Here is a 15,122-nt window from a genome sequence, read left to right as displayed (position 1 = left end):
AAACGTGTAATAGGTTGTAAATTTTTATGAGAAATAAATTTAAACTGAGATATAATGAACATGTAAACAAACTTCATGTATTCTAGAAACTTGAAGCGAACAAATAAAGCTATAAAATTGACGGAATTGCGAAAATTTTAAAGGGTTTAAAAAATTTATACTTATATTTATTTGTGTTGTCTATATATATTTATATATTTGTTCATATATAAGTATATATAAAATAAAGTGAAAATATTCGAGCCCAGCCGACCTATGCTCGTTGCTTGGCTCGTTTACAAACCGAACCGAGCATAGCGGCTCATTTAAAATCGAGCGAAAAACTAAGAGTTCGAGCAAATTCCGAGCGAGCGACGAACGAGTTCGAGCAGTGAGCAGTTTGAACGGCCCTGATTGAGATGTGTGGGACTCTGGGCTAGTGGGTGCTGTGGTTAAATAGCTAAAGGCTAAGGCGACTAGAAGGCCCACTCTGAAAACTTTAGGCTGGTGTTAAGCCCATTGAGTGGCCTTCTACAAAATGTGGGTCAACCGACACTCCGACAGGCTAATGGATTTAGTGGGTCTAAAGTCTAAACTCTGTTAACTTGAAGCCCATGTATAATATTAATTGTGCCAACTTCTACGACTTAAAGTCCAGGCGAGGAGGTTTTATGATGGTCAGCCCAATCACAACATGTCTTGCGATTTTCTCTTTGAACTTGATGTCTCACGGCCCAACAAGGACGACCGTGGTTTATTGATTGAAAAGCAATATAAAAAGAATTAGAACAAATGAGTTGCGTGGCTGCACTATCAGACCACCCACTATGGGGCGTAGTCAAGTGAGGTGGTGGGCTCTTTGGGCGCGGAACACCACCAAGGGGCACACTTGGTGGTGGGGCGCGGACCCAAGGGTCGTTCAAACGATGGCGCCTTTGTGTGTGAATGCGGGCGCCTTTGTGTATATATATAGGGGCGCCCTTGGGGCATTATTGGTTGAGGTTTCGATGCCCCCCTCTCGGTGCTTATGTGGCACTGACGTGGCACTGGGGAGGGGCTTCGAAGCCCCTCACATAGAGGATGGTCTTAGAGTATTAGTCAATGAGGGGGTGTTAAGCAACTTATGATTTATTAACATTTGAAAAAATTAAAAGATATTTGGTATTGTGTGTTATTGTGAGTGGATAAATTGATAAGTTACATGTAACTTTTTAACTTACAGGAAAGGTTATAAGGATGTAAAATAAGGAATTTCAAACACCTCCTAAAAATTTTAGTAATTTGATAATTTTATAGTACCTTTTTTTAGCAAAGCAATTAAACTTTTACTTCTTCTCCATAAGCTTTAAACGTATGACTACTTATTTCACATCAGTGTTACAAAGAATCACAACTAGAAACCGATTAATCGTCAGCCACTTGTTACCCCATTAATCCTCATTTGTTCAACATCCGTCAAAAATCAAAACTGAATATATGTATATTTAAAAGTTTACATATAAATTTCAATATCATTAATCCTGACTAATCTAAATTAGTTGTTAGTCCTTACACATCACCCAACTACATATAACGACTTATACAACACATAAACCACCTTATCTTGGGTGGGTCCAATACTTAATATTATTCGATCCTTTAATTAAGTCAAAATCGGAATAACAAACAAACAAACCGAATTTCAATGGCAGCATTGAAACCCTATCAAGCATTATTAATTCCTTTAATCTGCAGGTCTTCATATTCGTCACCAAAATTACCTTCAACAACTACTAAAATGGCTCTACACGCTTCCGGTTTAGCCGTTACAACTGACCGGAAGCTTCCGGTTTTATTGTTTGATATTATGGACACGATTGTTCGCGATCCGTTTTACCACGATATTCCCGCCTTTTTCGGGTATATTGTTTTATGCTAATAATAATAATAATGATTAGGATTATTGAATTTGTTATTAGGATTGATTTGATTGGTTCAGTTTAGTGTCACTGTTGTAGGATTAGGTCATTTGGATTTTGCCACACTGTAAATGAGCCGAGTGTTCGACCTCGAGCTCGTTTTTTATTAAGGAGAGCTCAAGCTTGCTTGGCTTGTTTTTGACTTACGAGAGCTTGAGCTCGAGCTCGTTTTTACTTAGGAGAGCTCGGGCTCGATTTTAGCTTGAGCTTGTCATTACTTACGAGAGTTGGAGCTCGTTTTGAGTAACTAGAGTTCGAGGTTCGTTTTTTACTTACGAGAGTTTGAGCTCATTTCTACATTTTTACTTACGAGAACTCGAGGTTTTGAGTAACTTGAGCTCGTTTTTACTTACGAGAGCTCAGGCACGATTTTACTTACGAGAGGTCGGCTTGATTTTACTTACGAGAGCTCGAGCTCGTTTTTTACTTACAAGAGCTGGAGCTTGTTTTGAGTAACTAGAGTTCGAGGTTCGTTTTTACTTAAGAGAGCTCAATCTCAAGCTTGTTTTTTTGCTTACGAGAGCTCGAACTCAAGCTCGTTTTTTACTTACAAGAGCCAATCCCAAGCTCGTGTTTTACTTATGAGAGCTCGAGTTTGTTCTGAGTTACTAGAGTTCGAGGTTCGATGTTACTTAAGAGAGCTCAATCTCAAGCTCGTTTTTTACTTACGAGAGCTCAAGCTCATTTTTTACTTAAAAGAGCTGGAGCTCGTTTTGAGTAACTTGGGCTCGGCTTAAGCTCAATTCTACTTATGAGAGCTCGAGCTTGTTTTTTACCTATGAGAGCTCGAGCAAGTTTCGTTTTGACTTACGAGAGGTCGAGCTCGACTCGTTTCGGGCTCTTTTTCTAGTACTTGAGATCAGCTCGTGAGTCGTTTTTGCAAGCTCGGGATCGGCTGGTTTATTATTTATTAACTGATTTATACACATCTTTAATTATTTTTTTATATTTTGAGAAAAACCTTAAACAAGCCTAAGCTCGTCTCAAGCTCGAGCTCGTGTAGTATCTTAAACAGGGGTGTGCACAGTTCAGTTGTTAGTTTCAGCCAAAGTCATCGGTTAACCTTTTTTTATAACCAATCGGTTTTTGGTCAATCGGTTCGGTTAGTTTGTTGATATAGGTTCGGTTATTATTAAACGCAACCTTGATCCTTTTTTTGTTAGATTTAACTTTTTGTCACACTTTTATCAATTATTATAAGATATTAATATATCATCCATATATTTCATTTTAATGTTTTACTCAGAATGTCAATGAAGGAACTGTTAGACTGCAAACATCCTACAGCTTGGATTGAGTTTGAAAAGGGTCTCATTGATGAGTTAGAGTTTAATATTATTCATATTATTAATTTTTTTCAGCTTTTGTTGTTTGAATTAAGCCCTTTAACAGATACATTATAGATGTTCAACTGACATAAAAAGCATTTATTTTTGTTATGTTTTCGTTTTATTAATCAACATTGTGATTCACGTTGAAATTTGGTTTTTTTTGTTTACATTGTAAAAAAGAGTACATATCTTTTTTTCAGATGGAACTCGCTAGGATATTTTTCAAAGATGGAAGACATTTTGACTTGGAAGGTAGGCTATAACAGATTTACAAGTTCCCGAATCTATATTACAATACATCTGTTACTAACAGCCAAAATATATGTTAGCCAAATATCCAATGTACCTTCATTAGTGAAAGATATAAGAATCTCATGGACCGAAGAATTGATGTTATTAATATCCAATGTACCTTCATTAGCCAAAATATATGTTAATGCCTTTCAATAATGGCATTCCGTCTCCCTTTCAGGCCTCAAAAGTTGTATTTATCAAGGATACGAGTATCTAGAAGGCGTTGAAGAACTTCTAAGTACACTGAAAGAAAAATGGCTATGAGATGCATGCTTTTACAAATTACCCAATATGGTATGGCTGAACATCAAGGTTTGTCAAATATTATCAAAATATATAAACTAATTTTGTTTATTATTTTTAAAAAGAGAATTTGGTCCAGTGATCCTAAATTGATGAGGAGTTAGTTTCATTTGAGTTTTCACATGACGGTTCACTTCACTTCTTTGTTTTGTAGGTATAGAATGATTGAGGACAAACTGAAGCTTTCCTCTTACTTATCCTGGACGTTTTGTTCATGCGTAATTGGTAAATATAAACGCTATTCATATAATTGTCTAAATAGACTTCAATTGTTTTCTTTTTGATCCCATGCTACATTTAACTGTCCTTCTCTAAATGCAGGAAAAAGAAAGCCTGATCCTGAGTTCTATTCAGAAGTTTTGCAGCACCTTGACACCGAGCCACAAAATTGCGTCTTTATCGATGACAGGTATTCTTGTTAACTAATGTGTTACATGTTTAAGTTACTTGAATTTTGTGTGCCTATACTTTTGCATTATTTTTATTTATGAAAAATGCTAAACATACCATATTATGGTTAATAGTATTAACAATAACCATAAGCTGGTTGATAAACACTCGAAAGTAGAATAACATAACCATAAGGTAGTTGTTATCCATAACCATAAAATCATATTTATTTTTCTGTAACACGTCATATTTATCGATTGCAGCAACTGTTTCATTATAAAATAAAATTAGTTATTATAACAATCTGGTTCGTTAAATAAATAAATGATAAGGCGTTGTCTGTACGAAACTTTTAACTTAACAATCTGTTTAATGTGAACTAGGTTGAAGAATGTAGAGGCTGCAAAAGAAGCTAGCATAAACGGTATTCAGTTCAAGAATGCAGTTTCATTACAGCAAGATCTCTCTCGTTTGGGCGTCACATTTCAAAACAGCGACACAAAAGCACCACAAAATGGAATATAGATTTGTTTTTGTTGTCCAAACATTAGGACAATGATTCTTTTGATGTTTCTTGACTGAAGTATATATTCAGGGACCGGCCCGGTTGATGCATTGACTGTTCCATAGTCTAAAAATTAAAAAGGTTTAAAATTCAAACCCCATACGTTCATATAAATATTTTTAAAAAATATATATATTATATATTAAATATTTTTTCCTATATATATATATTATATATTAAAAGTAAAAAAAATATTTAAAAAAAATGCATAAGCAAGATTACTTTCATATACATGTATAACAACACTAACCAATCTTTTACATATCAAGAATAAAAACACACAGGCCATATACAATTGAAACACAACAATACTATGTAACCAGCATTATTTCATGCCTACACAAACTCACAAACCAATATATACCTTCTTTCGGTGACATCGAGTCAATATTCGTGCGGAAAATGGGCTTCGAAAACTTGTGACCATATGCACGCTATTGTCCCTTTGATGAAGAATCGTTTGATGTTAAAGAACGGAGCATAGATTGAGCACGAATCAGTTCTTCTCGAAGCATCAAGTTATACTTGTATAAATCTTGAATATTTTTATGGATTTCCAAGCCACTTATTTCTGAATCAGATTTGGTTTCTGTTGACATGAAAACGGATAGATAAGATCGAGCCGAGCGTAAATAAACTCAAGCCTACATTGTAACTCATTTATTCAACGAGCTCAAGCTTGAGTTTCTACCGAGCGAAACCAAGCTATAAAAATATCAAACAAATTTTACAAAGTTTCAACTATGCAATTATGTTCATTGACACTACACTTAGCCAAAAATGACCAAAATACCCCTGATTTATATTAGTTTCATGGTCAAGACATAAAATGTAAACTTCAAGTAGTTAACTGAAAATTTTAAAAACAATATTATTGTGTAGTTAAGTCATCAGTGGGCCCTTAAAATATAAAATGTTTGTCAAACTAGACCCTTGAACCTTGAGTTAGTTTTCATAAAGTACCAGAAGTAGAGTGGCTAAGAGGTAAAACGGTAATTTTGATTAAAAAAAAGCGAAAATTGTTGCAATAATTCAGTGATTAATGATTACCTAATGAAGGTGGCAAAGGTATGTCATTAGCAGCAGAACTCATTGGTTGTTGTATATGTGCAATATCCATGTCATCCGACCGCACTTTTTGTGCCACCTGGATGTTAAAGAACTTAACCTTTCAAATCTGGGATTCCTAAAAATACTTAATGTTCTTCCTAATCAGGTAAATTAAAAAATCTGTTACAAAAAAACATATTAATAAAAAATGACAAAAATGCCCATCAATCTATTCAATAGAATCAACTCTAAATGTATTGCCAAATAATATTCGAGTAGATTCAGGGGTATTTTTGTCATTTTACACCTCTAGATGCTACAAAAGCTTTACATTCTAAAACCATGTTGTCATCTCACAATTTGGTATCAAGTTTTATTGCATATATGCATAATTCCAAAAATAAAATAAAGTATTACCTTATGATCAGGTATGCTAACTTTTTTGTTGAAACTGATGGTATCTTTTCTTATATGTTGTTTTCTTTTAGATAATGATCCTTCATTTTGGTTTGGCTTGGTTAATATTCTCGAGCAGCATGATGTCCGCACAACGTTTCCGTCTTCGTGAGACAATGAACCACGGCCCCATGTAAAAGCCACGTATTTCCTCAACTATTTAAAGCATTCAAATCAATGAACTAGAGAAACAAATATTGTAGAGGTGACGGGACGGTTTCAGTACGGGCCGAAACGATCTGGGCCGGGTTGGCTTGTAAATACATTTTGTCCAACTTTTTAAAAAGTTTATAAATAAGTAATGTGTTCAGACATTAATAAAAAAGTAATTAAGCCAAACGGGTTTGGGTTGAAAGGGGTTATTTTTAGGACGGGTCGAAACGGGCCATGTTGGGTTCACTTTGAAAAATACTTTGTGTCCATTTTTATTTTTAAATTATAGCTAACTAATGCGTTGAAAAGGGTTCGGGTTGAAACGGGACATTTTTAATATGGGTGGAAAGGACCAAGTCGGGTCGAGTCAGTTTGGGCTGACCTGTATACACTTTCTTGTCCACTTTAAATTTATATATAAATAATTACTATGTTAATTATGATTACAATAATAAACTAAATTTTTAATTAAACGATTTACGAGGTCACGTTTTATTATTATTATTATTATGAAAGTAGTCGACTTTCAACCTGTTCGCACCTTTTGACCCCCTCCCTTTTTGGCTACTTTTTTTAGTTGACCCGTTTGAGATAAACCGCAGCCCAAACCGGCCCATTTATAAGTAACTGGGTCAAAACTGTCATCTCTAATGAATCGAGTTTTAATACATTGGATAACGGATACCTTGTCCCAGCGTTCTTGTGCTTTCTTACGGTTTCTAATCCTTCTCATTACTTTATCCTCGTGACGAAACCTCTTAGGGGGTGTTTGGTAGAGGGAATTGAGAGGTGAGAAATGGAATTGGAAAGAATTCTCTTGTTTGTTTATGAAAGAAAGAGGTGAGAAATGGAAATAAACCATTTCCATTTCTTTGATTTTGTTACTCTAACAAAAGCGGAGAATTGGATTTCTCTGGTTTCATTTCTCAGCCTCACTCTCTCACGCCTCTTCCTCACTCTCTCCAACGATCCTATTATTGTTCGGCTTTGTTGTTTTGTTCATCAATACATAACATTAAGGTGATCAAACATCCTCCTCTATAAAGGTCCAAACAGATTATCGATTGCTATCCAAACCCTAGCTCAATCGAACCAGAGCTCACAGTCAATTGACCGATGGCGATGCGTGATTTAGTCACCGGCGGTGCGGCGTGTGCCGTACCTGGCTCTTCTTCGTCGTCAAATCCGCTCGGTGCTCTTGCGAACGCGCTAATTGGCTCTTCGTCTCAAAAGGTAAGGCTTATTTGCCGTTAGTTTTGACCTAATTGGAGTTAATTATGTTGAATTGAATCGTGATGTTAGATAGAAATCATAGCAGATAGTTATTAGTTATTTACTTATTCAAGCTGTTGTAGTCAGGTAGTTGTTATTACTTATTATTGTTATTATTGGAATTGGATTATGTTTATGATGTTTAACTTGACTATACACGAGCTTGGCGAATTTTGACCTAATTGTGCTTAATTTGTTGATTTCAATCGTGAAGTTAGAAATGGTTAGGTAGATAGTTATTTACTTATTCAAACTTTTGTAATTAGGTTATTTAATTATTATTGTTGTTGTCAGAATTGAATTATATTAGTGATGTTTAACTTGATTGTACTCGAGCTTGAAGATGATTGCTGAAGCAGAATTGAGTTGTATTTATTGAGTTCTGTACTCGTCCAAAAGCTTATCGTTAGATTGTTCTATTATTTTGACCTGAGTGTACTTAATTATGTTGATTTTAATCATGAAGTTATTTAGTTGTTCTAGCTGTTATAGTTAGGTTATTCTAATATTATTAGAATTGAGTTATCTTTATGATGTTTAATTTGACTGTACATGAGCTTGGAAATCATTGATTAAGCAGAATTGAATTGTATTCGTTGATATTGTACTCATCCAAAAGCTTATCGTTAGGTTGTTCTATCTATTATTATTGTTATTATTATCGGATTTGAATTACGTTTATGATGCTTAATTTGATTGTACATGAGCTTGGAGATCATTTCTAAAGCAGAATTCAATTGTACTGTACATAATTTGTGGTTCTATTGCTGTTAATTTTGACCTAATTGTACTTAATTATGTTGATTTCAATCGTGAAGTTAGAAATCGTAGGTAGATAGTTGTTTAGTATTCGAGCTGCTTTGAATAGTTAGTTAGTTTATTTGACACCAGAAAATCATAAACAAACGTAGGTTGCCCAAATACTCGAAACTGATTATTGCAACCTGTAGTTGAAGTAATCAGGTAATTACTTCCATTCAAACACCCTAGTATAAACTGTTGTTGATCTGGGCTTTATGTGTTTTAGCTTTCTTGATATGAAAGAAGGTCGCTACAATCCTAGGATGTCTTCTGTTATACCAATGGGGAAATGGCGAAAAGCCTCACAGGTTGAACCATATTTTTATCACATTTTGTCTTATGCAATTTTGCCTTAATTTGGCTCCTTTTAATTGAACTTTTCAGTGGATTGCTTTAATTAGAAGCCATGCAAAAGTTGTAGCATATGACGGCATCGTATTTCCAGTTTTTAAGAAGTTATGTAAGGTTTGTATTTCCATTTTTGTTATAACATCAGAAAAGGACAACATATGAACATATTGGTTTTTATTTGTTACTAACATTATTTATTTAATGTTTTTCAGAGACGTCCACCCTTAGATTATAGTAAAGGAAAACATAATTATGTAAGTTATTACATTTTCTTGAAATCATTTTAAAGTCAGCCTAAAACTCAATTGTGATTTTTTTTTTCAAAATATGCAGAAACTTCAGAAGCAGCGTAATTGCATTCCTGATGAGCATTATGTGCAGACATTACTTGCAGTAAGAAACATTTTTTAATTTCTTATGAAATCTTATTTCCCTTTATAATAAGGTTTAAATTGTGTGTCCTAAGATGAATGATTTCGAGGGAGAGCTTGAAAGGCGAACTGTTACATACACTTCATGGATCCAGTCCGCCACAAACATGGAAACGAGAAGCTGGCATCCTGTAACCTATAACTATGCAAGTGCCAACCCTCAACAAATCCAAAGAATCAAGGTTATATATTGTATGTTTTTCTATCATTATTCATTTTGCTTAAAATGGCGAAACCACTTATATATATTGCAATTGCAGGATATAAACCATGTGTATTATGAGACTGAACACCGAACAGAATGGTGTAAGACTAATGGAATATTGATCCCCTGTTTTCTGTTTGCTCGCAAGTTCTCTAGAGACGGGTCCATGCGGCTTCTGGCTGAAGGGAATTTTGATGCATCTGCTCTGCAACATACGACTCCATGACTGGTAGGAAATATCTAGATTGAATAGCAATTTGTCATCATAGATACAGTGTATAAACAGTAACTGTCTAAAAATAGATGTCATTAAAATGACTTGTTCTCCCATCTTCAAGCATGTTTCTTTGAAAACGAACACGTTGTTGTAAAATGAATAATAAGTGACTAAGCCCAAAAAAATGGGCTGGTGTTGCCATTGTGCAAAACCAACTAAGTTTTGTAAGTGGATGGTATCTTATGAAGTGTTTGTATTATTTCTTTCTTTTTACTGGATTCAGTTGGTAATCACCTCATCCGTGCATAGCGTTAACTGTTATAACTCTCTGTTTATTTCCTATGTACCAAACAAGAGAAATGATTCTCAGCTATATTTCTCTACTGAAATCTCTGTACTACCAAACAGAACAGTCAATTCTCATTCTCCAGACCAATTCCCTTTCTTTGCAATTCCATTTCTCTACAATTCCATTCTCTGTACCAAACACCCCCTTAAATCTATATTCAAGCTACAAGGGGAAATAGTTATGACATATTTAAAAGATATTTATAGTTTACACATACATGTTTTGATATTAACTTGGAAAATATATAATGGATGAGAAGCATACTTGAACCAATAAGTAGAAGAAAAGCCCAATGCTAACACAATATAGGCCACCCACATCAGCAAGGTAGCCTACTGCATGCATAGAAAATAGATATATTATTGAAATAATTTATATTATTTTATTTTTTAAATTTATATTATTTTATATTTTAATATTTGTTACCATTATCACTATTTTTATTTATCTATTTATTAAATGACTACTCGAGATTGGCTTGCTAAAAGTTCGAATCCGGCCCAGCTTAAACGGGCTTGAGCCCGAACTCGAACGTAAAAAATAAGCTTGTTTAATAGACCCAGCCCGAGCTTCACTTCTCGAGTCCAAGCTAGGGCGCTGGCTCGCGACCCTAAACATGCCTATTATTTATATAACTTCCTTTAACTAACTAATTATATATTTTATAATAACTATTGTATGTTTGTATATAAAATTATGATAAATATAGCTAAATAATATACATGATCTTAAATATAAGGTATATTAGTTTTTATTAATCCCGACTATCGTCTTTTAGTCGTTGTCGGTCCCAACTAACGAATTGGCGGCTGACTTGCAACTAACGGCGTTAGGATTCTGTTAGTCGCGGACCGTTGGGAACAAATGGCCCGGTTTAACGGGAACCCTTTTCAATGCATTAGTTAGCTATAATTTAAAAAACAAAAAGGACACAAAGTATTTTCAAGTGAACCTAACATGGCCCCGTTTCGACCCGTACTAAAAATAACCCCTTTCAACCCAAACCCGTTTGGCTTCATTACTTTTTTATTAATGTCTGAACACATTATTTATTTTTAATACGGGTGAAAAGGATTCCCAGCGGTCCGCGACTAACAGAATCCTAACGCCGTTAGTTGCAAGTCGCCGGAAAAATGTTTTTGGCCGGAAAAATCACATTTTTTTCCGAAAAACTCAACATTTTTGTCCCAAACATCTTTGTAACTTTGTATCGGACCTTTAGGAACCTTTTTCTAGTAAAACCCCAATTACTGAGGTCTCCGGAACCCTGGAACTATCATCAGAAACGGTTGGTGGTGCTCAAGTGGTGGTGGTTGGTTGGTGGGGAATCAATTGGTGGTGGTGGCAGTGTTCGGGTGGTGTTTTCTGGAAAAAAAAATGTGACTTTTCCGACCAAAAACGTTTTTTCCGGCGACCTGGACCTAACGGTGTTAGGATTCCGTTAGTCACGGACCGTCGGGAACAAATACTTTAAAATTTGGGACCGTCAGCCGCCAATTCGTTAGCTGGGACCGACATCAACCAAAAGAAGATGGTTGGGACTAATAAAAACCAATATACCTAAATATAATATTATATTTACTAAATAGAACTCGAAACAAGACGAGTTCGGGCTCAGCTCCGGTCGTTTACACCCCTATACTTGGCACACTAAATTTTTATTATGAAAATTTAAATACCCAAATGTATTTTAGTCTTTTAGGTCAACTCAACCCGACCCGTATCAAAAACATGCTATAATCTTGGTAAATATCAGCATAAATAAAGAAACGAAAAAACACAATGCAATGGTAATAACTCACCTGGGCCCAATAAGTTCTGGTTATCGATCTCAACAATATAAGACGAAAGAAGATGAACATCTAAAGTGATGTTAACAACCCCGTCGTTGGGATTTTCTAACGAGGCCCGCAACTGATCGATCTCGCCAAACGAAGACCCCGGAAGAAACTCATGTAACAAAGGCTGAATAAGTTTCAAATCATGTTTATTTCTATATATCTTCGGAAACAAATTAAACTGCAATATATTCGTTTCATTCCCTCTAAACGTAACCATCTCCGCATTCATATTCTTTCCCTTTTTCAAAATCCCGCTCACAAACCCCGTATGCCTTTCGTTTAACCGGTCCCTCGATGTTAGATTAAACTCAAAACCGACTGCACTCGCGGGTACATTTGGAAGATCAATAAACTGCCATGATGTGTAAAAGTTGTCTCGGATAAGTTGACAGTTGTTGCATTTGAGTGTAACCATCGGCCCGGTTGTGGTGTTTTGGCAAGAATAGTTGGCGAAAGTGGATAGCAGGGCGGTTCTAAAATCCAGAAAACCGGGCTTTCCCATTATTAAAGTGCCGAGATTTTGAATGTTTGAACAACTCATTGCGGAAATGGTGGTTATGTTGAACTCCATATCGTTGCTAAATGAAGTTAATTCGGGTGCGTTTGCTGCTACAACACTATGCACTTCTATGCTTTGTTTTTGTATTATCTGGTATATTCCCCTGTAATTGTAGCAAAACTAATTCATTAATATTTAATCATCAGTAGTGATGGATGTAAAGGGTAGAAATGTAATTTTTCCATGGCAGTTGAAACGGGTCGGGTTAACATTTTTTATCCATTTTTTTCTGAATTTCTGAAATAACTAGTGTATTAAATATGCTATTTTGAAAATAACAATCCAACCATTCGGCCCGTTTTCTTTTTTAGTTACACTTTTTGTTTGGCCCATTGAACCTGATAGATATAATCATATAAATAAAATTCACAGTTGAAACGGGTCAGGTTAACATTTTTTTGTACTTTTTTTTTTAATTTCCGAAATAACTTGTGCATTAAATGTGCTATTTTGAAAATAACAATTCAACCGTTCGGCCCGTTTTCTTTTTTAGTTACACGTTTTGTTTGGCCCGTTGAACCTGATAGATATAATCATATAAATAAAATTCGCAGTTGAAACGGGTCAGGTTAACATTTTTTTGTCCTTCTTTTTTAATTTCCTAAATAACTAATGTATTAAATGTGCTATTTTGAAAATAACAATCCAACCATTCGGCCCGTTTTATTTTTTAGTTACACTTTTTGTTTGGCCCGTAGAACCCGTTTTCACATAAATGGCTAGGCATTGCATAACATAGATATTTAAGTAAGTTTTATTACTCACGAGGCAAACAAACCGATAAAAAGAATGATACTCGCGATTAATAAGGCTCCCCCGAGTTCGGTTTTCCTCTTTCTGACAACCTTTTGATCATCCTACACAAACAATGTAGTACAGTTAAAGATAAAACTGAAAAAACTGATCCAAGACCGAAAAAACCGACGGTTTGGTCTTATGTTTTTGTAAAACTGAAACTTATGGTTCGGCTTTGGTTTTGCATATAATAAAAATCAAACCGAATTATAGATTATTATTTAAGTAATTTATAAGAATTTATTAAATATGCAACTCAAATATTTTAGCTCAAATGTGTAATACTCAATTAGTTATTAATTAATAAAATGATTTAGGCCCAAATTCATTACTTTAGGCCAAATTTTGTTTGTCAACTCAAATCTAAGCTCATTTGGCAAAACCGAAAAAACCGAACCGAAACCGAATGGTTTTCAAAAACTCAAAAAACCAAAGTTTCGATTCTTGGTTCGGTTTAGCCCAAATACCCAAATTTTATTAAGCCAAATCTTATTTTTTGACTAAAAATTCCAAGCTCAAATGGCAAAACCGAACCGAGCCCAAACCAATCAATCAATCAATCAATCATGCCCAGTACAATCCCACCGACAAGCCCAAACCAAAAGAATCGAATCCGAACGGTTTCAAAAATTCAAAAACCCAAAGTTTTGATTCTTGGTTCGGTCTAGCACAAATACCTCATTAGGCCAAATATCATTTTTTGACTAAAAATTCTAAGCTCAAATGGCAAAACCGAACCGAGCCCAAACCGAAAGAATCGAATCCGAATGGTTTTCAAAAACTCAAAAACCAAAGTTTCGATTCTTGGTTCGATTTTAGCCCAAACCCAACCCAAGCCAAACTGTGAGCATCCGAACCAAATAAACTTAAAACCTAAAAAAACATTACCAGCCAATGACTAAAAAAATTCAAGCTCATTTGGCAAAACCAAAAAAACTGAAATAACCGAAACTGAACGGTTTTCAATTCTTGGTTCGGTTTTAGCCCACACCCAACCCAAACCAAACCGTGCACGCCCGAACCAAAAAAAAAACTTAAAATTAAAATAAATAAAAAATTACCAGCCAATGACTAGTAGCAAAACAAACATCCAATCTACTAATCCACCACCTAACTCTAAACCACCTTGTGCCACCATCACCCACACTCCCATACCTCACACCCACACAAACCAAACCCCAAACAACAATAACCAAAAAAGTAACCCCAAGAAACACATCTTGAGCCTGTGTGTACTTCTTGATGGAATTAAATGACAAGACAGTTTCTGGGTTGTTGGTCAAATAGTCAACGCCCGTGCCAACTGAGTACACGCCAGCGTGTGAGACAGTGAATGGATGACATGTGTTGGTTGGTGTGGTGTACAGGAAGCCTGGGTTGCAAGAACATAGGGAAGATGAGTTGTATGTGAAGGAGTTTGGTGGGCAATGCATGGTTTTGAAGGTTTATTATACATGGGGTTTGTGGAGAAATGATGGTTTTGGTTTGGAATTTGGATTGTTGAGAAGACAAAGATTTGGATTCTTGGGTTGCTTTGCTTTCCTTTGGTGGATGTCATGTATTCTAAAATATTCTGGAGTTATATTATTAGTAACTTAAAAAAAAAAAAACGGCTGTGTTAGATTATAGCGTTATCTAATTTAGAGAGTTTTATTGTTTCACTTTAACCAAACTACGTTGTTTTAAATGAATTTACGCTGTCTTAAGAGTTTGACTTAGACATTTCCGGAAAAACCATGTTTGGGTATTATAATAATAATTTATTTATTTATTACATTAAATAAATTAATATAATGGATTTTATTTTTTTTGAAACGGTGAC

General features: G+C 35.0%; 3 protein-coding genes and 1 pseudogene across 4 annotated transcripts; 2 read left to right on the top strand and 2 right to left on the bottom strand.

Annotated features, from left to right (window-relative positions):
* Nucleotides 1-1,663: 1,663 nt before the first annotated feature.
* Nucleotides 1,664-4,864, top strand: LOC143578401 (flavin mononucleotide hydrolase 1, chloroplatic-like; annotated as a pseudogene). The gene is made up of 7 exons (XR_013143254.1): nucleotides 1,664-1,878; nucleotides 3,184-3,257; nucleotides 3,467-3,520; nucleotides 3,741-3,856; nucleotides 4,020-4,090; nucleotides 4,187-4,274; nucleotides 4,639-4,864. The product of XR_013143254.1 is annotated as a flavin mononucleotide hydrolase 1, chloroplatic-like (transcript).
* A 329-nt stretch (nucleotides 4,865-5,193) lies between these two features.
* LOC143578400 (uncharacterized) lies at nucleotides 5,194-7,234 on the bottom strand. Its single transcript, XM_077061992.1, has 4 exons — nucleotides 7,165-7,234; nucleotides 6,288-6,482; nucleotides 5,871-5,967; nucleotides 5,194-5,409 (listed from the first exon to the last, which is right to left on the bottom strand). The coding sequence occupies exons 1-4, from the start codon at nucleotides 7,210-7,212 to the stop codon at nucleotides 5,255-5,257; spliced, it is 495 nt and encodes a 164-aa protein (XP_076918107.1). The 5' UTR covers nucleotides 7,213-7,234; the 3' UTR covers nucleotides 5,194-5,254.
* A 1,398-nt stretch (nucleotides 7,235-8,632) lies between these two features.
* Nucleotides 8,633-9,765, top strand: LOC143578398 (glycosyltransferase BC10-like). Its single transcript, XM_077061991.1, has 6 exons — nucleotides 8,633-8,860; nucleotides 8,937-9,017; nucleotides 9,116-9,157; nucleotides 9,237-9,296; nucleotides 9,370-9,516; nucleotides 9,595-9,765. Exons 1-6 carry the CDS (start codon nucleotides 8,768-8,770, stop codon nucleotides 9,763-9,765), a joined length of 594 nt encoding a protein of 197 aa, XP_076918106.1. The 5' UTR covers nucleotides 8,633-8,767.
* A 568-nt stretch (nucleotides 9,766-10,333) lies between these two features.
* LOC143578391 (uncharacterized) lies at nucleotides 10,334-14,840 on the bottom strand. The gene is made up of 4 exons (XM_077061986.1): nucleotides 14,362-14,840; nucleotides 13,271-13,362; nucleotides 11,908-12,608; nucleotides 10,334-10,440 (listed from the first exon to the last, which is right to left on the bottom strand). Exons 1-4 carry the CDS (start codon nucleotides 14,731-14,733, stop codon nucleotides 10,334-10,336), a joined length of 1,272 nt encoding a protein of 423 aa, XP_076918101.1. The 5' UTR covers nucleotides 14,734-14,840.
* Nucleotides 14,841-15,122: the final 282 nt, after the last annotated feature.

Source organism: Bidens hawaiensis, unplaced genomic scaffold, assembly GCF_021521415.1.
Source record: "Bidens hawaiensis isolate Kalapana, Puna unplaced genomic scaffold, B.hawaiensis_p1.1 tig00029268_1, whole genome shotgun sequence".
Classification (NCBI taxonomy): Eukaryota; Viridiplantae; Streptophyta; class Magnoliopsida; order Asterales; family Asteraceae; genus Bidens; species Bidens hawaiensis.
The sequence above is the reverse complement of the archived record's forward strand: the minus strand, read 5'-3'. Positions and strand labels throughout refer to the sequence as shown.